We start from the raw sequence: 23,616 nt of genomic DNA, 5'->3' as shown, positions 1-23,616 counted from the left end.
CTCACTGTGCATGTCAGGCCGTCGAAAGAATATTAGAACTGTCGACGCAGATTTCGCGCAATGCTAGCACACAGTGTCCACTTTAGGGATGAGCGTGTTGCTGCGCAGGCAACCGTGCTGCACTAAACAGCAGTTCGTGCACCACGGCCGCTCACTGCAGCTAAGAGTAACGCCTCTAGTCTCAACAGGTGTAGGCGTTTAAGTTCACTTTGTCTTTTCTGTGTATTTCTACAGAAGGCCCAAACTGTGCGACTTTCGCCTTACTTTCGTTAATACAGTATAATGAATATGGCTCACATCTAGACTAAGTCACACAGATCACTTGGATGTGAGGCAGTTCGGGATTTAGGTGGGAAATTAGAGGGCCATACATTAAGGCCAGCCAGTTTCCGAGTCCCTGAAGCTAAAGGAAAAGGGTTTCTCCAACGCTTTTCAGTAGTTATGACGAAACGTTTCTGTGACCCTTGCGTAACCAACAGTGCGCACTTCGCGGCGGAAATCTAGAGCCATTTAAGGAGGCGAATGTTGTATATATGAATGCGCCATGCGTTGTTCGGTCGCTATTCAACGATTTCGCACAATCAGAAGGCAACGTGGGCCGTCGCTTACATAATGCATTACCCAATCGTCGTTGCTTTTTTGTTAAGGGCCGGTATAATGATTCTTTTTCCCCCTGAATGATAGTCTATCCAGACCATCCACCACATCGAAGCAACCGGTCCTGGATGCTGCGTAGGTTGGGTGCCACGTGTAGTATATATAATATACTACAAGGCAATATCGCCGGTTTGTTCTAAGACGTTTATCGCCCGAGTTACGCAATATCTTGTATTAAGAGGCGACCTTCTCAAGTGAAATTTCCCGACCAGTATCTTTAAGAGACTGTTAGGTGCAAAGCGGCGGTGATCTAGGGAGCGTATAATAACGTGTTTTTAAAATCGTTATTATTTACGTTATTAAATGTTCGAACTAGCCGCCCCTGGTCCATGAATGCGAGTAGCGAGTACAAAGATCACTACCAACGTGTCTGATTTCACAGCTGGAGTTTGATAAGCACAACTGTAGCTGGGAGGAGGAGAAAAGGCAAGGAAACGCAGGCAGGTAGGCTACCCTACCCAGGGGTAGCCAGGCTGACGCGGGTTGTCATGATCACGCCACCCGCACATTTTGGTTCTTTTTGTTTCATTCTTATCTACTTTTTGTTACTTTCTAGAGCACCTGAGCCTACAAAATTTTTTTTTCTTTACAAATGAAGGGTATTTAACCTTATACTTGTATGTGGGCCTCCTTGGCTACGTAGTTCGTTGTTTCTATGTCGTCTGTCTGCTTGGTAACGAAACAATTTATTTTTTCCATTCATCCCCAGGGCTTACTCCTGTGTGGCGCATATATATATATATATATATATATATATATATATATATATTCTTTCGCTATTTTTGACGCGTTTCCCGAGGCTGCCGAACGGGATTATCTGAGCAAACAGCAGCCATGTCGACGCCTGGCACGGAGGCGTGGCAGCAGGCTCCCCTTCTCTTTCACGGGCGCCGCGACATTTTACGTGCGCGTGACAACAGACAAAAGCGTGCAACACGAAAGCAGCACTGCCACGGGGCGGCGTATTTTAAGCCTCTATTCAAGAACCGGTTGAGAAATAGGCGAGATTCTAGTCCACGGACCAACAAGGCTTTCGGGTTTCAACTTTTGCGCTTTCAATTCAGGGAAGACATCCAAACGAGGCGCCTTTCAAGACGCAGAAAGAAAAAATTAGGAAGAGAAAGAGATCCGGGAAAATGGCTTTTCCTTCATTTCGTTTCCCTGCCCAAGCGCCAAAGTTGTGCAAGAGTAGCAGTTTTTCGTTTACAGCTCGGCTCCTGCTGTCGCCGACGCAGTCAGACACACCTGACAGCACGTTTTCGCGCTCTCGAAGAGAGAGAGAAACGAAGTGGGCTAGGTTAGGAACGTAAACTCGCGCTGTGCACGCGTGAGCTCCTTGAGCGCAAAAAAAAAATAAACATGAAGATAAATGCCGAGGGAACGAAAGGAAATGAAGAGGCATGAAAAAGTCCAACGACCTAATATAACGCCAAATATTTCTGATCGATTATGCTTATACAGTACATAGCTGGCAATTTTCGTTCGTGTTCAAGCCGTCGCACTGATTAGAGCGAAGTAAATGAATATAGTCGGTTCTATACGTCTTTCAGATTAGATTAGTCAAGCAAGGACTGAACGCTTTCCTATTTCTCTTCGTAGTTCGTTGCAAAGGGCTGTTCGTCGTTTAATCTATGAGCAAATAGGCGATTCGCTCGACGCTTAACTCCAATTACTTGTCGATGTGAGCATGCGCCCTTGCTCTAAAGAAAGTTCAACGTCTCTAGCTCGGTCTGCCTCCTTCTTATATTTATTTTTTTATATCTTCCAGTATGTTACGCTGACAGCGTGTGCGAGTGACAGATAATGCGTCACGGAATCGTCTTAGCAGATCTATGTCTGCACTGAGTGTGGGTAAGCGCGGCTGAATGCTTGGATGACGTTGACGACTGTGCGCTGTGTTCCCGTCTCGGAGCTTCGAGCAGCGGTGCATGTGTGCAGCACCTGCCGAGAGAGCGTTCGGTGGGAGCCGCGATCCCAAGCAATCTGCCGAGAAAAAAGCGAATGCAAAAATTACGGCATTATAGGGAGCTAGAGACGAGCATTATTCAAGGCCAGCTTCATTCAGGTGCCCAGCAAAACAGGTTCTACACCGAGCCACAAAACTATATATTCCAAGAGACAGGCGTGGTAAAAAGATAGAAAGCGGGCTAAGTCCTGATAACAGTAAGTGAAATATGCGTTGTGCGGAAATGATAAAGTGAAAGTTATATTACCAGCAGACGCGGAAACTGTAGACGCAGGCGAAATTTCTTTCTGTCGTACTTGGTAGCCATCCGTTTAGATGAATTCGACGCGGGAAGTAAGAGGAAGGAGCCTGAGAAAAGTGCCGGTCCCGCCATTATTCGTTATTTACGCTAGAAAAAGTCGAACAGCACGAGCGTGAACAAGCGCGCAGATTGGACGGCCGGCGTCTTCGCGATGGTGAGGCTAATCTCCTGCTCGCTCCTCGTCACGGCGAGCCGTTCTGACGGTATACGTTCGAACCGGTATTCATTCGGTGTAGAATATACATATCCGTAGTGCATATTTAACGCTGCGTGCGAGTATATGGCGGCCATGGTTTGGCGACAATTCGGCTAAGAGCTCCATTATAAGCGTCCATGGACTGCATATCGAGGGTAATAACGAGGATAACTGCGTAATCGCAATCGAACAATGTGCTAAAATTGCGTGTTGATGAGGGTTTATGTATAACGGACGAAAATGTCGGAGCTTGAAATCAAATTATGCAAATGTCGATCCTGAAGCGCCTATATCGCACGCTGAACACCTCGACGTTTCGGTTCAGAAATTTTCACTTTTCGTTTCTTTTTTTTTTTTTTGCATTGCTTCATTAGCTGCATGCTCATCAGATTTGGTGCTTGACGGTAGCAATTGCAAGCTGGTTCATATGTATACCTATGTGCCGGCTGGGCTGCAGCGTTGCTTTCCTTCCTTTCTTTCTTCCTTCATCGAAAGCACCCACCTCTGGGGAGCTCGTTCCATATTCCTGCAACGAAACAAAGGACAGCCGGGCCTGCGCTACGCGCCAAAGAATGCGCCGTGCGAAATGCCTTGGCGGCTCGTAAAAATTGGCACGTATATCAGCCGTCTCTGCGCGCCGTGCGCCGGCCGCGCAGCCTGCGGGGCAGCTGCTGAGCTGGACCAACGACACCACTGAATCGGGCCATGATATACGAGTCACCGGCCATCCAGCACGATAGAACGAGCGAGCGCGATAAAATGGGACCCCGAGCCTCTTAACCACGGACGGGCTGGAAGCCCCTCGTAGCCAATGACTTGGCAATTGGGCTGGCTTAGCCGCATACCGGAGTGGACGCTCGCCGCCATCCCGAGAAGGAGCCCATCCACACACGTCGTACCGATGATGGTTGCATCGCGCCATACGGCTCCATACACGCGGCCGGCCACGACACCTGCTGACCCGGTGATATGGGGCATATAGGGCGAAATGATAGTGATTTAGAGCGGGTTGCCGTGCCAGCACCTCGAGATCGGACACGGCCGCGAAGACAAAGAGAAGCAAGCCGAGGATCAATCGATGTTGAGAGAAGAGAAAAGCAAGTCGAAGAAGGCAGAGGGAAGACCGTGTGCCCTGGTACGACGACTGTGAAAGAGCCGTGCGGCACCTCCCTCCCTCTCCTTACACACACACACACACACACACATGCAAACACCGCTCGCTTTTTCTTCCCCTGTAAAATGTGATGGGCTCAGTTTTTCTCTGCCACATTACCCACTCGTCCAAGAGCGGTACACACCTGAGCTGTCCGCTTTCAGAAAGGCTTTTTTTCCTCCCTCACTGGCTTCAAGAGAGTAAGGTAACACCCGGGGAGAGGTATGGAGAGAAAAAGCGAAACGCGCGTTGTAATCTGCAGCGGAGAAACGGCGCATAACTCTCGCTCGTGACCTGCAAGAAAGGGAGGGAGAAAAGGACAGAGGATATGTGCGATGCATATCATTCTTCAGTATAAATCAAGACCCACCGTGGGGACTTTGTGAATGTGACGTCTTGCTGCTGAGAGGTCGCAGGTTCAATTACTGCGGCCGCATAGCTACGCGGGTGGTATGCAAGAGCGTTCATGTGCAAAGCTTTTGTTCGAAGAGCCTCGGGTGGGCAAAGCTAATACGGAACCTGGAACTACTGGAGGCGTGAGGGGACACCGTAGTGAAATAACTTTGACAACTTGAAGTTCTTAACATGCGCCCAAAGCAACAGAGGGAATATGGTTCGAAGAAAGTTTCCAGTGGGTGTGCAGGGGGACTCCAGAAAATAATGGCATAATATACGATGCCTATACAACCACGAGTGTTTTGTTTTCTGTCATTTGGATCACGCGCTAAGTTTTTTTGCCGGCTTAGTTAGTTCGTGTCTCCTGCAATGGCCTCGCGCGACCGTTCTTTGCGGCCCACAAAAAAGGCTGATTGCACGCGGGCCGTTCTGTGGTATAAACCTCGCCGACGACAAAGGAAATAAAAGCTGCAGAAGTGTGCAAGTTGGTAATTCCGTAGTAAAACACTTATTGTGAAAGCTGTAAACGTACAAAGTTTACACCCACATTACAACTTCCTAACTGTGTTTTTCTTGAGGCCTTTCTTTTTTCTTTTCTTTTTTCGGGAGGATCTGTCGCAAGGCATATGGGGTATAAAAGAAAATAAATAAAGGCTTCGAACTCGCCATCGTGCAGGAACTGCCAGCACATGAAACCTACTCATTTTACCATCATATATATTCTAACATCTAAGAAATAGATGTTGCTGGAAATTCGCAGGACATATACAGGGTGTTTCACGTAACACAAACCAAGGATTTTAAAAACGTGGTTAACCGCAGCTGAATGAAACTAGCGGCGCGTCGTTTGCCGTCATGTGACACTCCTTAGTGTATTTTTTTATATTCCGCTTAATTAGTTAATTAACTAAGATGAATTAGGTAACATTTTTAATATTCACTTTAGGGCCAAGTGCGTTTCGTTGCTTTGCAGAAGGGATTCAGCAACGACCGATTCAATTTTTTGTGGCAACGTACATGCTACCCGCCGTGGTTGCTTAGTGGCTATGGTGTTGGGCTGATAAGCTCGATACCCGCCGTGGTTGCTCAGTGGCTATGGTGTTGGGCTGCTGAGCACAAGGTCGCGGGATCGAATCCCGGCCACGGCGGCCGCATTGCGATTGGGGCGAAACACCCGTGTACTTAGATTCAGGTGCACGTTAAAGAACCCCAGGTGGTCGAAATTTCCGGAGTCCTCCACTACGGCGTGCCTCATAATCAGAAAGTTGTTTCGGCACGTAAAATCTCATAACTTGATTTATGCGTACGTGCTGCGTGGCGATTTTTTTCGGCGTTTAAGGAAAGCCCGCCAAATATGAAACAAAACCACGCAGCGTTCTCAACCGTGCTTCGTGTAACAGAACGGTGAGCGCGGACCGTGGCGAAGTGGGCGGCCGCGGCTCTAGGAATCGGCTTCACAGGGCTTCGGCATCTATGGCGGTGGCACACGGAAAGGAAGCGCCGTCGTCCATAATAAGTGATAGGTTCGACGCACGGTTGAGAGCGCACTCCCGTGGTTTTAGTTCATATTTCGTGGGCTTTCTTCAAACGCCGAAAACAATCGCCACGCAGCATGTACGTTGCCACAAAAATTGGATCGGTCATTTCTGAATCCCCTCTACAACGCAACGAAAGACACTTTGCCCGGTAGGGAATATTAATATTTTTGCATAATTCATCTTAGTTAATTAACTAGTTAAGCTGAATACAAAAGATACTCTAAGGAGCGCCACATGCCGGCAAACCTTATGCCGTTGGTTTCATTCAGCTGCGGCACTTCTTTAAAATCCTTGGTTCATGTTACGTGAAACACTCTGTATAGATCGTCTCTTGGATGAGTAGATAAGATCACGCAGGTTTAAGAAAGATTACTGAAACAAAATGTTATTCTCACTGTACTACGAGTGCGCGGTCTTCATATAGTCGCTCAGACATACACGCGTGCTGCAGCAGTAGTGCGCCTACGAACCCGTCGATTGTGACGCGAATACGCGTACATCTGACACTGAAGACCTCTCGCAGGTACCCCTTCATTGAGCTCATGATTGTCAGTCCGCATAAATTTTGATCCAGAGAGTTTGTGTCAGCTGATCAAGTAAGTATGAGAGTGCGCCTGTGATGGGTCCCTTCGAGATTCCATAAGTTTGGGGGAGCATGAGCCCGTGATTTCATTAGACTGAGCTGACCCGGTAGGCGTGAGTCCGTGATCCCGCAAGTCTGCAGGAGCCTTTCTGCGTCTGATTTTGGCGAGTCTGAGTCCGACTGGGTCTGCCTGTAGTGATTTCTAGTCCCAGTGACCCCGGCTGAGTCCGAGTTGCTCAGTCTCAGTTTGAGTCAGCCGGGAGTTAAAAATATACTTTATGAGTAAGCCTGAATGAGCTCTGTTTATTTAAGCCGCCCACCTGCGCCTGCGTCTACTGCACTTCCCTCGCTGTCCTCGTACGACAGCCTCCGAAACTATAGTTCTGTGCTTACGGCACTGGCGACCGCATTCTGCCTGTGCACCTGAAATTCCACTTCACTTTATGCTAAGATCAACGAAAAGTCTGCGCGAAGTGAACTGCGCCTGTGTTCAAAGCTGCCAATTTCGTAGGGTAGCAAAATTGCTCAATCTACGCTTTAGAGTCAAAAACGCCAAACCATGCATAAAACGGTGCCGGGACATTCTCGTAAGAATAATGTTTTTTATAAGTTTGAAGATAACGCAATTCTTGCAGTTTCAGGTAACTTTCAAATTTCGAATACCAGTTGCTCGTGCGCTGCGCGCCGCAGGGCTGATAGCAAAGACTAGAGGTTAGAGAACTAATTCACACCTTGGCTGAGAAAGGGCACGTGACATTTCAGTGGCTTCCAAGGTACTACGGCGTTAAAGGTAACGAACACGCCGACAAAGCTGCTTGGTCGGCTCTTCAACGAGACGAAGATGAGTCGATGCCGTTATGAAGGACAGAAAACTTCGAATGCTCATCCGGGATACGATGTACTCCATGTGGAACACACGAAGATTGCAAAGCAACCGCCTGCACCACACAAACTCTTCTCTCCGCCTTCGCATCCCAGCTGGAGACTGCCGAGGCGAAGCTACCCTGCTTTGTCGAATATGGCTAGGAATGGCGTTTATGAAATCTTTTGCTTTCCGAATCGGATGGGGCGACGATGCATCGTGTGAGGACTCGTGGTAGCGAGGAGACTCGTCAACACCATCTCTGTGACTGTCCTCGCTACAATTTACAGAGACGATCGCTCGCAATCGCGATAGCGCGCTTTGACCAAAGACCTTGAACTGAGGAAGTAATTTTAGAATGCCGACATCACAAGCCATCGCAGCGGAGGGCGACGAGGGCACTGCTGCAGTTTTTAAGGACAACAGACTTGAACAAGCGGCTGTAGCCTGAACAGATGTTTATAGTGCTACAAGTGCTACAGTGCTGTGCGGTGATAGTATACGGGGACAGTAACCGACCGTGATTATGTATCTGGGCTTCCTTTCTTTCTCGCTCTCCACTTTCCTGTTACCTTACCTTCCCCTCCCCTCTTTCCCCAACGTAGGATAGCAAACCGGATCTCCCGTCTTGTTAACCTCCCTGCCTTTCCCCTTTCTTCTGTCTCTTTCAAATCTAGAAAAATATCTCTAAGCTATTTTCAAGATTCTACAGGCGTAGTTGCAGTGATGACAAGCGATTCAATGAAAAAGTGCCTTCTTATCTCTCTTTCAAATAAGGAAATCTCCGTATCCCTGCAAAGTTGCACTTTATCTAAACAAGATCGTTAAATATTGACACGAGTGTTGCCTAAGGGGTCCTGTATGTGTTCGTTTTCGTTATTTGAACAGACAGCAAAGCAAAAGACAAACAAGAGAGAGAAAGGAAGAAAATCCGCACTTCTGGGCCATTTCTTCCGGGGGCTCCAACCAACTCTCAGAGCAGTGCACTGGAGTCATCGCACGGCTTAGAATCGTTGATTCATTCACACTGGCTTATGCAGCGTCTTCATTGCGTCCATGTCTTATCCCACTGTCAGAGGTGGATCATCAATTTCCCGCTGCACGTGCGCCCGGTGTAGGGCCCCGGCCGAAGGTGAGGCGAACGCATTCAGGCCAGTTATCTCTTCGAGCGTTCCTCAGCCCGCAGCGGGCCTTGGCTCCGACTATACGTTGTCTCCAACGCACACGCGTTCCATCATTGTTCCCAGCCTTCGCGCGCATTCAGAACCCTGCGGCCAAAAGGGAAACACAGCCGCGGGACACGAAACGGCGTCGCTCTCGTCTTCCGCTCACGCGAACTGCAGCAGGCCGCGTCGCTTCGACGCGGGTCTGCGACGAGTCGCTCCCGATTGTGCAAAAAAACCTGTAGTGTGGCTGCTGCGAGACAAATGCAGGCATTCTGCCACATGACAGGCCGATAGTGAAGGCGTGCTTTGAAACCAGCTGCGTCTGCGTGCGCGCGCGCACGCGTGCAAAGCGGAGCCGGCGGAGCAAATTATTCCTGCTTTATACAATACGGAGAGATACGAGAGCGACGCAGCGAGTGAAATCGACCAAGAAAATTCCGGAGGAACTCGAAGAAAGAAAGAAATCAAACGAGAGATGCAACGAGGAAAGATTAAATGGGAGGGGGGAGTAATCTCGGTTACATGCGTACACAGGGAAAGTTGTATACCGCGTGCATACGCAAGAAACCCTTTAAGAGGCCACGCACGTCCTGCATGAGTCGTAATAAAAAACGACCCTAGCGTAGCGGCACGTATCTCTGGGCGCGCACAGGTCGCCGCGCGGCTGGCTGGTTGGGGCCGCCGCACGCAGTGTGGGGAGCTCGAAACCCCGTCACCGCGCATTGTCTAAGGGAAATGCGGGAGGCTACGCGGCGCACGTAGCCGTCGGCTGCACCACCAGGTGGGCCTTGCTCGGGGCGTTCGCTGCCATCCGAAATTAAGACGGGTCCCGACCGTGGGGAACGGAGTCTGATTAGTTGATAGCCAAATCTCCCGATCAAGCGAAAAAGCTGACATTTGTGCTCGAAGTCGGGCCACAGCAGGGTCCTTCGCGTACCGGTTTTGGATTGAACTGAGAGCCTGTATTCTGTCTTAACTTTTATGTCAAGCCTTTCGTCCTGTCTGGAGCACCGATTAAGGTATAAGGCAAGCATTATAGCCTTTCTGACATTTAGAGTTTTAAGAACTTAGGTGGGTACGAATGAACCAGCAAAGCGTGCATAGGTTCTTTCCAGCACCCAGTTTTCTCACGTTTTCATCTCATGAAAGCCTTTTGTCCATGTGTTTCAGCCACTGCTGCTGAATCGGGTATTCCTGTTTGCTCTACACGGCAGTAAAAACAAACTGATGTTGTATGTCCGAACGGTATGTCTGATTCTGAACGTGTTTTTCGCACACTCATAGCAAGAATTTTGGCAAGGAGGTGGTAATAGCATCATTTTCTAACTCTCTCTATCATTTTAACACATTACAGTACATTATTCTAACTTTGACAGGCCCATAATCGACGCGGATGTTGGGTTAGTAAACGCAAATACCTGCTACCCTGAATGCACCGACCTTAGGTCTGTTATTCCATGTGATGACAATACTAAGGCGATATTGTTAGAGGTATCATTAATTGATTGAGGCGCAGTTAAGATCCGCATTCCGCTTTCCCGAACCCATAATCGTAAAGAATTGGTGAGACAAATTTAATACATATTTGTATTCGTGCGAGAACCCTTACGTGCTTTCTTTCAGTTGATGTTCTCGAGATGACAGTTACAAATATCGATACGCGGCACTAACAACGTCCCGAAATGCGGCCATCTTGCAAAGATAAAGCAAGCAGAAACACGAGTAGTTCTTGGAAATAAAAATAAGGAAATAAAAAAATAATGGTCGTCACCATCGTACGCTGTTTGTTCCTGCGATTACCTATAATGTCGTATTGCGATGACGTATGTCGGCTTTCGTGTACTCACGAGGGATTCGGCGATCGTATTATGAAATATAGCGCGCTGTGGAAGCACTTAGTATCAGCACTTAACAAGCACTTAACGAAGCCTACACTTGCTTATGTAACGAGCTTGCTAACCCAGTTAGTTTAAATTGCCTTGCTATTACCACCTTCGCATTGCCAAAGACCTAGCAACATATACGACAGTGAGTTACTAACCTTACCTTAATGGCTGTTTCCGTTTTTTTATTAATATTATTGTACCTCTCAGTGGGGAGACCTACATTTTCAGCTTTTATTGTAACACGACGCCTAACGAACGTTTCTATGATTATTATAATTATATCGATCCAATTTGGTCACTGTATCTATATATCGGCACAACTAATCATCGTCGTGGACATTATAAAGAAAAAGGGCAGAATTTACGATAGCGTCTACCTTGACGAAAATAAAATATATGGGTTGGGACGAAGCGCTAGTCTTCGACGGTACTTCGAAAATGCCAGGTGGATGCGACATATATAAAGAATGCATACGCAGAACACGCGGCCGTGCCGCTCGAGAAGCAAGTCGTGAGGGTCCAGTTGGCGGCCTACTTACCTTGAGCTGTGTAGTGAGGTAAACGTACTGAGCTTGCTACGAACCCTGCACTGCGCCTTAGGATCTTGAAAAAGCAAAGATTTGATGCTTTTAAAGGTAGCGACGCGCGTTTATTCCCAGCATCGTTTCTGTTCCAGCTGATCTATAGCCACTATATTGAGATGCCTCCCGCCTCGCCGTATAGCACTTGCGTGTAAGTGCGACGCACGTCTCAGCGCCGTTATCGAAGCTGCACAGTGGTGCTGGTGGGCGTTCGCCTACCCGCTGTACCTTTTCTTTTTTTCTCTGCTCGGAACCGCCTATCACGGACTCCATCCCGAGTAATGGGCTCTGATGCGCGTTTTAGCGCTAGCAAACTACGCCGGCGCATCACGCCGACAGCGTATGCCGGCAGCCGACCGGGCACGATCCATTTGCTAAGCTCTTTCTTCTCTTCCCACCGACGGGTCCGCAGGGTGTTCTTCCTGGTGGAGAAGGAGCGCAATTCGCTGCTGCTGACAGCGAGTCCCTGCTCGGCGCCTATCGAGTGGCACATCTTCAGGAAGCCCCTGGCGCCGTCCGACTACTCCGAGGAGTCCAACGGTGGGTCGCCGCCGGCAACGCCGCGTGCCTGCCTCTCACCGCGCGCGCACGACGCGCGGAGAGATTGGGCCGTTGTTTCTCAATGCCCGCAGAAGCCCGACTGCCGAGTAGACGGCACGCCAGGCGCTGTAACTCGTGTCAGTTGCCCCGATAGTCTCGACCGGCTGTAACGCTACACAGCGACTAACTGAAGGGACGGCACTGAGCCGCTACTCACAGGTGCATGCCAAGAGTAACGTTTTCCTGCGTGAGTCGATCGCCTGGCTTTTAAGGCAGCTTACATGCTACGGCATTACCTTCTGTAAATCAGATGCCACCATTTCGAGGTAGCTTCGCAAGATTTGCATGCCACGAAGAGGTGAAATTTTAAAGAAAAACAGAAAGCACGGCGATGTTGAGAGCGCACTGACTGTCGAGAATTCCTCCTTATCAACGAGCTGATGGTTGAGACCAGAAAACCCAGAACCAGCACTCGAGCGCATGCACTCTCGTGCGTTTAATATAAATGCGTGCTGACCAACCTGCCCGGCGTTCTCTCGGGTGTAAGGATAAATGACATCTTAGGATAGTGCGCTTCCAAAATGACGCACTTCATTGCATACGTGCAATGAAGTGCGTCATACGTCTATTCACAAATCGTCACGAATACGTCTATTCACAAATCGCGCTGCATATGTATGGCACTGACCTGTGTGAGGGGAGAGAGAAGAGTGGCAGGGTCGGTCAACATTGATGTGTGCGCTTGTTCGTGCGTTTCATTTGCAATGCCAAGGTATGGTGCATGCACCGCCACTTTCTTCAAGTGGCGGTCGGTTCGCTTTATGTCTGGAACCACGGAACAAGATAGCGGCAAATGGATGATAAAACTTGGAATAATTATTGCGACCGGACAACTTTTTCTCGTAAATTCTACTTTTCTGCCCTTGTGTGTTTTTTTCGGTAATGAGAGACAACGAAGAGGCTTTCCTGGTCCTTTCGTCTTCTGGGATATCCTGGAAAATTTCTTACTGTAATAAACGCGTTATAACTAGCTTTCATTGACTTTAAATGGAAGTTGGGAGTTGTTCAGCAGTGTTAATTCACCTGTAGTCACTGGGTGATGGCGCTTATGACCATGTCAGATTATAATGCGCGTTTCTAGTCCCCGCAGAGCCGCAGTTCTGGCTGCGTATTGAGCCCTAGTGACGCTATTCTGTGTCTCCTTAAAGTTGAAATAAGCAAGCGCGTCGCTCCGTGGTCATCTGGATAATTGCAGTATTTGTTAAGATTAATTAACTAACTTCGGAACTATTAACTTCAGCGCAAAATTTCAAATGAAAAATTTGTTGATCGTTCCAGGAAACATCTAATTCGGCACCTTCTAACTTCAACTGTTTAGGTATTCGTTTTTTCTACGTCCTAAAGAAAACCAGCAAAATATGAAAAAAAAAAGCAGGTGACAAGCCTCTTTGTGCGCCATGATTTTAGTGCTCCCAAACGTGTAGCGTATGAACGAACACTATATTTAGCCTGGTGCGCTGACGCATAAAAAGTGACAGGGCAGCGACGCAGGCAATGGCCGCGCCATTTATGCCAGTGACATGCCTCCCTCGTGGCAGTTCATGATAGCGATAAACGGATCAGGCGGCACGCCAGTCCGTCTAAATGCGCTGTTCGTATCATAAGTGGCACGTTTGAGAGCACTGCAATCGCGGTGCGCTATAGCAAGCATGTCATATGCGTTTTTTTTTTCTCGTCCGGTTCGATTGTTCCGATGCAGATGGGCGTATCCATGAGAGCGCTGATGAATGCAAAGCGTACGTTGACTGATGTGCATGACGTCGAGGTTATTGCGTGATCTTCGCGACGCGGACGGCGTATTTTGAGGGTGGTCGACACTGTGCACTTGTCTCCGGAAGAAACACAGAAGCGCAATATTTCGTTCAAAGCTGCAGGGAAGCGGGGGATGAAAGAGCGCCTTTAATTTCATTTTTAATAGATTGGTAATGATATTTCTGCAGGAGAATTATGCGGCCCCATTTTAGGCTGACTGGCATTTGTGGTAACAGACCGGATTGAATATGTCTATGCGATATACCTGTTGGCGAATTAAGCGTTTCGAAAGCAAGTTTGTGAATGTTAGTGGAATGATTGCATTGATCATGGCGCAAGCTCTGCAATAAATTCGAGAGATTCTCCGCTGCGCCTGTAGTGTGAGGTGTAGAGCAGAGAGAAAGAACGGCGCCTACATAATTTAAAGATTTAACTCTAGGCACTGTATGGTCGTGAATAAATTACGGTAAATGATAATGAAGACGGGTGTGTGACTGAAGATAATACGTTTGCGTTTTGATTATATTAGATATTAGCAAAGTGCTAATAATCGTGAACAAACTTCAGGTCATGTCTGCGTTCTGCAGTTCTTCTACATACATGCATACAGCTACACCTTTTACAGCCCCCGTCATTTCTGCCTAGAGGAATTGGAGCGCTGTGCTGGCCGAACGAACAGGCGCATATTTGAAGGCAGACATCAGGTTTGAAAGACAGTGGCAGAACTCCCGAGCTCAAGGAAAATCCTACGAATCTCCTACCTTACCTTGAACTTAAGATGTTGAGAAATCACGCTTTTTGTTTTTTACAGCACAAGGCCATACAGCGCTCTGTACAGCCCCGACGGAGGCCGAATCGGAGCGTTTTAGCAAAGTCATCGTCCGAACGCTTTGAAACCACGTGAATGCCATCACACGAACGCAGCAGAGTGAAATAAACGGACAAATGAGGCCTCAGAACTTTCAACAAAAATCTGTACACGCATATACTCCCAGTTTCCTCTTGAGACGTGGCTTATGGAACGCGTCAACTTAGGGCGAGCCCTGCGACCGCTCTGTGCTGTAGCATGCATGCGTCAGCGACCGCATTGAATCGTTTATTAACGAAACGTCCAGCGCTCGTCAGAACCCTCTGTATACAGGGCGCGGCTAACTTCCCTCAAATAGCCCTCGACATGTTCAGCTTCTGCAGAAGCCATGCAGCCCTTCGCACTGTTTCTTTCTCTTTGATTCGGACCGCCTGCTCGTTTTACCAACGGAAAATGGGGTTTTGCTTCTTGGGCAGGACTCATTTTGAACTTTCTTTATTGGTACACCGGAGGGGTAAAACCGTCTCTAAAGAAGACGTCGAGTCGAGCTGTCACGTTTTAACATAGCTAACAGGCCACTTTTATCTAGAACAGAGGTTCAACGTAATACGTCTTTAGTAAAGTATATATGTCTGCAGAAAAGCACGAAAGGCGAACGTACGTGATGACACCACTTCAAAATCCCTGAGACGGTGATTTGTGCTTTCACATAATGCAACAATAACTACGAGAGGTCACTTTAAGTAGTTTATTAGGGAAAACTACAGTGTATGTGAAAATAAAAGAAAATTAGAGCTGCTAACATTCAGAAGAATTTATCGCACTTGTCAGAAATAAATAAAAAGCAAGAATGAAAATTTGCGAGGAGACTGTGAAATATGTGACTAGACACAGTAACGTCTTTTGTGCTGCAGTTTGTGTAAGAGGAAAAAATCCCCCTTCCCGTAAATCTTTCTTTTCGGCCTTGGGCTCTTTTCTTCCCCTACAGAAAATCGTCTCCTGTTGCACCGATCGAACGCCGAGTATTGCAGAATAACAATACAAAAAGCTGACCTGATTTATTGCTTGTCTCTATAGTGCGCCTTTAAGGTATGAAGTTCGCACAGATTAAATACAGCCTATGGGAAACGCTGTTGCCAAAACGCAGTTGACGCGCAGTCACCTTTCAGCGAGCCCGGGATAGAAGCGACACCGTTTCTTTGTTTAAGCTTTTTCCTAGACACTAGAGCTATACAATATCCGCGCAACCTTGAGCGATCGGAAAGCGCGTTTTCCACCCTGGGCCGGCGGAGAGGGGAGATTTCGTTCCGGCCGCGAAGCTCTCTACATCTCAGTAAGGTGCCTCGCGGTGGTCTCGTGCTGAAGATGCCCTCTCGGTGAGCGCATATTTCCCCCCTCATCTTTTAAGAGATTCAATACATACAAGCATTTGTCTCGCAAACCAGATTTATTTCAAGGGAATTTCCCACGTCTCAATAATTTCTCTCGTCGTATACGAGTGCTGATTGCCGTGTTATAGTTTGTTAACGAAGCTTCCCCTCAAGTCTAAATATTTTAAGGCAGTTTTCCTAGTCTATAAAGCCGCTCGAGTTCACGCTGCTCCTCTGGCGGCCATTTTTCAAAGAAATTATGCCTTCCAACCACTCAGAATCAGCAAAAATCGACTGCCGCGGACAACATCAGTCCCTTTCCACATAAGTATGAGGCTCGGAGCAGGAGCTTTGGCGCTTGAAAGTAACCGTTGGCTTGACGAACCAACCGACTGAGCTACCTTTCCGGGCTACATTGAAGGATCACGAGTTCAAATCACATGTTATGTTCCTTTTTTTTCCTTTTTTTTCTTTTAATGTATTTTCCTTCCTTTTATCACTGTACGAAAACCCTCCTAAAAAAAAAAATTATATATCCTCAATTATGTGTGGCCACACATGTGCAGGTCATAAATACCAGGTTCTCTAGCCGAGTGCCATCCATGCGGTATAACCGAGCTCAGATTGGTCCACCTTGACTGATCAAATAGGGCACCACTGTAGGTTAAATGAGGCGTACAACTCCTGCGGGACCCGCCGTGGTTGCTCAGTGGTCATGGTGTTAGACTGCTGAGCACGAGGTCGCGGGATCGGACCCGGGCCACGGCGGCCGCATTTCGATGGGGGCGAAATGCGAAAACACCCGTGTACTTAGAATTAGGTGCACGTTAAAGAACCCCAGGTGGTCGAAATTTTCGGAGTCCTCCACTACGGCGTGCATAATCAGAAAGTGGTTTTGTCACGCAAAACACCATAATTCAATTTTTAATTTAACTCCTGCGGGGACGGTAGAGTATCCGTCTCCAGTGCAAGAGGACCGTGATTCAAATCCCGGTGCCGCGCAATTCTCCACCGGGAAATACAAAAAAAAAAACCGTGTGTTGAGAAAATTGCACAAACAGGCCTGGAGTGCGGCCTGATCCCGGTGACCAGAACCGGTAACGCACTCTCTCACCAGAGCAGGATTGGCCACCCTGGTGCAGTACTTGGCCACAACCTCCTATATGAATACAACATTCAAACCCCGGCCCTCAGTCCCCAGCAGCCGCGAAGCAACTGACCACGGCGGCGGTCAGATCTGTAACGCTGCAGAGGGTGCTAAGAATACCTGGCTCCGGACAGGCCGCCATTGGAATCTGAACCTGGCAACGTTTAACGTTAGAACGCTATCTAGTGAGGCGAGTCTAGCAGTGTTATTGGAGGAATTAGAGGGTAGTAAATGGGATATAATAGGGCTCAGTGAGGTTAGGAGGACAAAAGAAGCATATACAGTGCTAAAAAGCGGGCACGTACTGTGTTACCGGGGCTTAGCGGAGAGACGAGAACTAGGAGTCGGATTCCTGATTAATAAGGAAATAGCTGGTAACATACAGGAATTCTATAGCATTAACGAGAGGGTGGCAGGTCTTGTTGTGAAACTTAATAAGAGGTACAAATTGAAGGTGGTACAAGTCTATGCCCCTACATGCAGTCATGATGACCAGGAAGTCGAAAGCTTTTATGAAGACGTGGAATCGGCGATGGGTAAAGTCAAAACAAAATACACTATACTGATGGGCGACTTCAATGCCAGGGTAGGCAAGAAGCAGGCTGGAGACAAGTCAGTGGGGGAATATGGCATAGGCTCTAGGAATAGCAGAGGAGAATTATTAGTAGAGTTTGCAGAACAGAATAATATGCGGATAATGAACACCTTTTTCCGCAAGCGGGTTAGTCGAAAGTGGACGTGGAGGAGCCCGAATGGTGAGACTAGAAATGAAATCGACTTCATACTCTGCGCGAACCCTGGCATCATACAAGATGTAGACGTACTCGGCAAGGTACGCTGCAGTGACCATAGGATGGTAAGAACTCGAATTAGCCTAGACTTGAGGAGGGAACGGAAGAAACTGGTACACAAGAAGCCAATCAATGAGTTAGCGGTAAGAGGCAAACTAGAGGAATTCCGGATCAAGCTACAGAACAGGTATTCGGCTTTAGCTCAGGAAGAGGACCTTAGTGTTGAAGCAATGAACGACTATCTCATGGGAACCATTAAGGAGTGCGCAATAGAAGTCGGTGGTAACTCCGTTAGACAGGAAACCAGTAAGCTATCGCAGGAGACGAAAGATCTGATCAAGAAACGCCAATGTATGAAAGCCTCTAACCCTACAGCTAGAATAGAACTGGCAGAACTTTCTAAGTTAATCAACAAGCGTAAGACCGCGGATATCAGGAACTATAATATGGATAGAATTGAACAGGCTCTCAGGAACGGAGGAAGCCTAAAAACAGTGAAGAAGAAACTAGGAATAGGCAAGAATCAGATGTGTGCGTTAAGAGACAAAGCCGGCAATATCGTTACTAATATGGATGAGATAGTTCAAGTGGCTGAGGAGTTCTATAGAGATTTATACAGTACCAGTGGCACCCACGACGATAGTGGAAGAGAGAATAGCCTAGAGGAATTCGAAATCCCACAGGTAACGCCAGAAGAAGTAAAGAAAGCCTTAGGAGCTATGCAAAGGGGGAAGGCAGCTGGGGAGGATCAGGTAACAGCAGATTTGTTGAAGGATGGTGGTCAGATTGTTCTAGAGAAACTGGCCACCCTGTATACGCAATGCCTCATAACCTCGAGCGTACCGGAATCTTGGAAGAACGCTAACATAATCCTAATCCATAAGAAAGGGGACGCCAAAGACTTGAAAAATTATAGACCGATCAGCTTACTGTCCGTTGCCTACAAAGTATTTACTAAGGTAATCGCAAATAGAATCAGGAACACCTTAGACTTCTGTCAACCAAAGGACCAGGCAGGATTCCGTAAAGGCTACTCAACAATAGACCATATTCACACTATCAATCAAGTGATAGAGAAATGTGCAGAATATAACCAACCGTTATATATAGCTTTCATTGATTACGAGAAAGCGTTTGATTCAGTCGAAACCTCAGCAGTCATGGAGGCATTACGGAATCAGGGTGTAGATGAGCCATATGTAAAGATACTGGAAGATATCTATAGCGGCTCCACAGCCACCGTAGTCCTCCACAAAGAAAGCAACAAAATCCCTATAAAGAAAGGCGTCAGACAGGGAGATACGATATCTCCAATGCTATTCACAGCATGTTTACAGGAAGTATTCAGAGGCCTGGAGTGGGAAGAATTGGGGATAAAAGTTGATGGAGAATACCTTAGCAACTTGCGATTCGCTGATGATATTGCCTTGCTTAGTAACTCAGGAGACCAATTGCAATGCATGCTCACTGACCTGGAGAGGCAAAGCAGAAGGGTGGGTCTGAAAATTAATCTGCAGAAAACTAAAGTAATGTTTAACAGGCTCGGAAGAGAACAGCAGTTTACGATAGGTAGCGAAGCACTGGAAGGGGTAAGGGACTACATCTACTTAGGGCAGGTAGTGACCACGGATCCGGATCATGAGACTGAAATAACCAGAAGAATAAGAATGGACTGGGGTGCGTTTGGCAGGCATTCTCAAATCATGAACAGCAGGATGCCACTATCCCTCAAAAGGAAAGTGTATAACAGCTGTGTGTTACCAGTACTCACATATGGGGCAGAAACCTGGAGACTTACGAAAAGGGTTCTGCTGAAATTGAGGACGACGCAACGAGCTATGGAAAGAAGAATGATGGGTGTGACATTAAGGGATAAGAAAAGAGCAGATTGGGTGAGGCAACAAACGCGGGTAAACGACATCTTAGTTGAAATCAAGAAAAAGAAATGGGCATGGGCCGGACATGTAATGAGGAGGGAAGATAACCGATGGTCACTAAGGGTTACGGACTGGATTCCAAGGGAAGGGATGCGTAGCAGGGGGCGGCAGAAAGTTAGGTGGGCGGATGACATTAAGACGTTTGCAGGGACAACATGGCCACAATTAGTACATGACCGGGGTAGTTGGAGAAGTATGGGAGAGGCCTTTGCCCTGCAGTGGGCGTAACTAGGCTGATGATGATGATGATGATGATGAAAAGGGCGGAGGATATGCCGCCGCTAAGGCGCGCGCTGTAGTGTACCGGCTTAAATGACGGAATCTTAATCTTTCTGCGTCAACAGATTTTATAGCTACCCGTAAATTGTCTCATCTGAGCCGCGCGAATCTCAATTTGTTCACTTTTCCTGAACTTCCATAAAAGAAGGATGTCTTCTTTTGATAACTAAAACCCCTGGTAGGCTTCTTTCTTTGACCTATAGGTGCCTATGGCAATAGCATCGTAAATAACTTCTTAAACGCCGCTATGTAATGGCGGCATGGCCTAGCCTTTCATAACGGAAGTATTTCGAACGCGCCCTTCTGTGTCTGCCGTATTTATCACCGAGGGGTCTTGTTCTTCATTATTCTAGTAGCTGCTTGCCTTCTTAATATAAGGATAGCGCTATATTTCAAATTCATAACTCTCTAAAAAAATTCTACGTTGTGATTGGTTGCTTCCGACCGACAAGAGTGTGGTTCATTTATTTCATCGCACTCCTGAGCCGCTTCAAATCGGTGGATATCCAGTGGCCGGGCCCTCACGGTGTCCTCGCCACCGCAACAGCTATAGATGTCTCAGAGCAGACCATTCTATGAGACCTGGGCGTAGCAAAACGTAACGGCTGAACAATTATGCCGCTAGTTTGCTCATCGTTATTAATGTTGTCTGTACCATATTTTGTTGAATCATGTATAATATGCGTGTTTATTTTACAGACATCAACATTTCTTGTGTACTTTTTAGTCCCCTCGTTAACACATTTTCTTGCCGCCTTTAAAGGCGGCAAGAATTCTCAGCAAAAGTGGTAAAAAAAAAATTGTTTTGCTTTCGTTGCACTAGCATTTAAGGTGCATTGTTGGCGCACTCAAGGGGCACTCTTGGAGCATTCATCACGATAATGAAGCTACAAAGGAAAGCGCAGGTGGACGAATATGGAAGCTGCAAAGTTCTGTCCGCCTCATGCACCGCGGAAGCGCCAGCGCTCGTGACGTGTGAAGCTGGTGCTGCCCCCTTTCCGTCACGTCAGTATTCAACGAAGAGGAGACACCATTGCTTTAGTGTCTGCCACAGCGCAGAAATTAAGCGCAGTGTGCCGTTACACCATGTGACCCACGTAACTTGTGCCAAAATTTTAAAATATGCAAGTGCCAAGTGGCTAGCTAGAATTTTGTTTACCGTCACTTCGAGCTAATCAATATATTTGTTGTATTTCGCCTAATTACATAATCAGTTATTAATTAGTCACCTTAATTAAATATGGTATTCAGAGCAAAAGCGTCCATGAGAAAACTGTAGGCCATGTTCAAAAATTCCCGATCAAGCTTTCTGTTGATCACTACGTGCGAGGCGGCCCGGCTCAGTGGAGCCCTGGACTAGGGGCCCATCCATGGCTGAAGAGGACCCAAGCTTCAAGAATGAAGACTTCGGCCTCGACCCGCTAAAACCTTAAAAGAGTCAATAAAGTTTTCCATTCCATTCCATTTCTCCAAGCATAAAGAGAGCCCGCAAAACACGAAAAAAGTGCCGCTAGTCACGCTGGTCATATTTTCGCACAGGTTACGTGGGACACATGGTATAATGTCACTTGCCTTGCTGACTTGCCAACAATCCATAAAAATACAAAAATACGCTTGCAGAACTTGCGAAAACTCGAGGATAGTTGTGTCAGTCGTATTTCAAAAGCACTTGGTATCGGCTGATGTTGATGTGCAGACGGACAGCAAAATAGGCTACATTACAGCCCGCTACCCCAAGGCAAAATAAAAAACTGAAGCTACCCCTTTCCCCATGTGACACGGACGCACATTCCTGTACGTTGAAAAAGGTTCACTGGGAAGAACGATGTGCTGAGGATGTTTTTAGTTTAAACAGGGCCTTCATAATAGTATATTTAGTAGACGTGCCTATCCCTCGTTCTGCTGCCCATCGCCAGGTCGAGTGGCGCAGCTCGCTGCAGAAAGCGTCTGCCGTGCGAGTGAATGACTCGAATTTTGCCATCCGCCGCCATAGTCGTAGCAAGCATGGAAGCGCTTGCGAAATCAGTCACTTTCCGAGAGCATAGACGCATTTCGCCGATGACGGGTCGCCTCACGCACGCGAATCCGATCGAGAGATGAGTATATGTGCCGCGCACTTGACGTCGCCTTGACATGACTGATGAGCGGACTAACAGTGCGCGCGGAGCGATTTCACTCTATAAATATGTTCCGCGCCGCGCGGTAACGTCGCCATGATGGAATTGATGTTCGCCCCGCGAGTGCCGAGTTGGCGCATTTCTACGGCAATTAGACGACGCTGAAGAGCGCACGCCCGCGCGCACGGGAGGGGCGGATACGGGATGGAGGAGGCAGGCCGCCGTCTATTTTGGGCGGTCAACCCCGGCGCGGGCACGACCCGTCTTCCGCGCGGCGCTGCTCGTCCGATGCTGTTGCTGCCGCCGGTGTGGCGGCCGTGAACCCTGCGGCTGGGCGCAGGGGACGCTGCGCCGAAATAGGCGCCACGTTTGTCGTCGTCTCAGGTCTGCGGCAGGAACCGCCGTAAACATTAAAAAAACATAAAGAAGGTCCGTTGGCTGTCCCGGCTCGTCGCCATGTGAGCGTCCTATAGCACAGTGGTATAGCGAGGCAGCAACGAAGGACGAGCGCCTAAAAGTCGTCGATATATCCTGTAAACAAGAAAACACAGAAAAGTCAAACTGTAAGCTGTGCGTTCGCACAAGTGCAACGCGCTGTTTTGAATATTAAACGACCCTGCTTGCAGTGGGCTGCGCTGTAACAACGGCGGCTCCGCTTACGCAACGCCTGAACCCAAGCGTTCGTGTCTTGAAACGCGCCTGTATGTTCGGAGCTGATTCTCGCACAGTCAAACTGGAGCTCACCCGTTTTCGGGCGCTTCTGCGCTGTTGCTTATTGTCTACAAAATTAACATAATCCGCAGAGAACGCAGTAATCTTCTTTCTAGATGTAGGCGTTGCGTCGTGATTTATCACTCAAAACGAATGCCAGCTAGCTGTAATGCTAGAAAAAACGTCATGCTATGTAGAAATATGTCTGGACACTTTGATAACGCGGCGCCGTGTGAGCATACCACTGTGAAGAACAGAGTAACAAACGCGAACAAGAATTAGAAGTCGATGAACACAGCGACTGTGTTCGTCGTCTGCTCCTGACTGCATTCGATCTGGTCTGCGCGTGATTCAGCTAGTGGTCACCCGTCGCCGATGTGGTCAAGTATCGGGCTGCGGTATCATACCCGTTCGTTTCGCATTTTCGTAGTTCTTTTGACTTGTATGGCGTTTCATTTTATTTTTTTACCTTTCCATTTAGTGCGTCGAGAGTTTAAGGCAGTCAGACTAACCTGATGTCTCTTTCTTCTCCCGGTCACGGGCATTCCCATTGGCTAGCTTCTATCCCTGCCCGAGAGGGGCCGATAGACACATTTTTATGCAGTGGTATCAATAATGTCCCTGTGGCTCTAGTGCCTACCAATGGGGGATCGATACAGATGAAGAACCCAAAAGCCATCCAGGTGGAACTTCGTGAGGCCACTTCCCTATTCCAGAAGTTCACCGAGGTCCCTCATTTTGGTCGCGGTGGTACTCTGTGCTGTTCGTCAGACCAGGAGTGCTTTCGGGACCTCCTCAAATGTTCCGAGTTTGCATCGA

General features: G+C 47.8%; 1 protein-coding gene across 3 annotated transcripts in view; it reads left to right on the top strand.

Moving 5' to 3' along the window:
* LOC142579828 (protein NDNF-like) overlaps positions 1–23,616 on the top strand; it is a 237,758-nt gene that overhangs the window by 193,479 nt on the left and 20,663 nt on the right. For all 3 annotated transcript variants that reach the window (XM_075690414.1, XM_075690434.1, XM_075690423.1), the window contains one exon: positions 11,698–11,825. In XM_075690414.1, coding sequence (XP_075546529.1) covers positions 11,698–11,825 — 128 coding nt within the window. The remainder of the gene's footprint in view (positions 1–11,697; positions 11,826–23,616) is intronic.

This window comes from Dermacentor variabilis, chromosome 1, assembly GCF_050947875.1.
Source record: "Dermacentor variabilis isolate Ectoservices chromosome 1, ASM5094787v1, whole genome shotgun sequence".
NCBI classification, from domain to species: Eukaryota; Metazoa; Arthropoda; class Arachnida; order Ixodida; family Ixodidae; genus Dermacentor; species Dermacentor variabilis.
The sequence above is the reverse complement of the archived record's forward strand: the minus strand, read 5'-3'. Positions and strand labels throughout refer to the sequence as shown.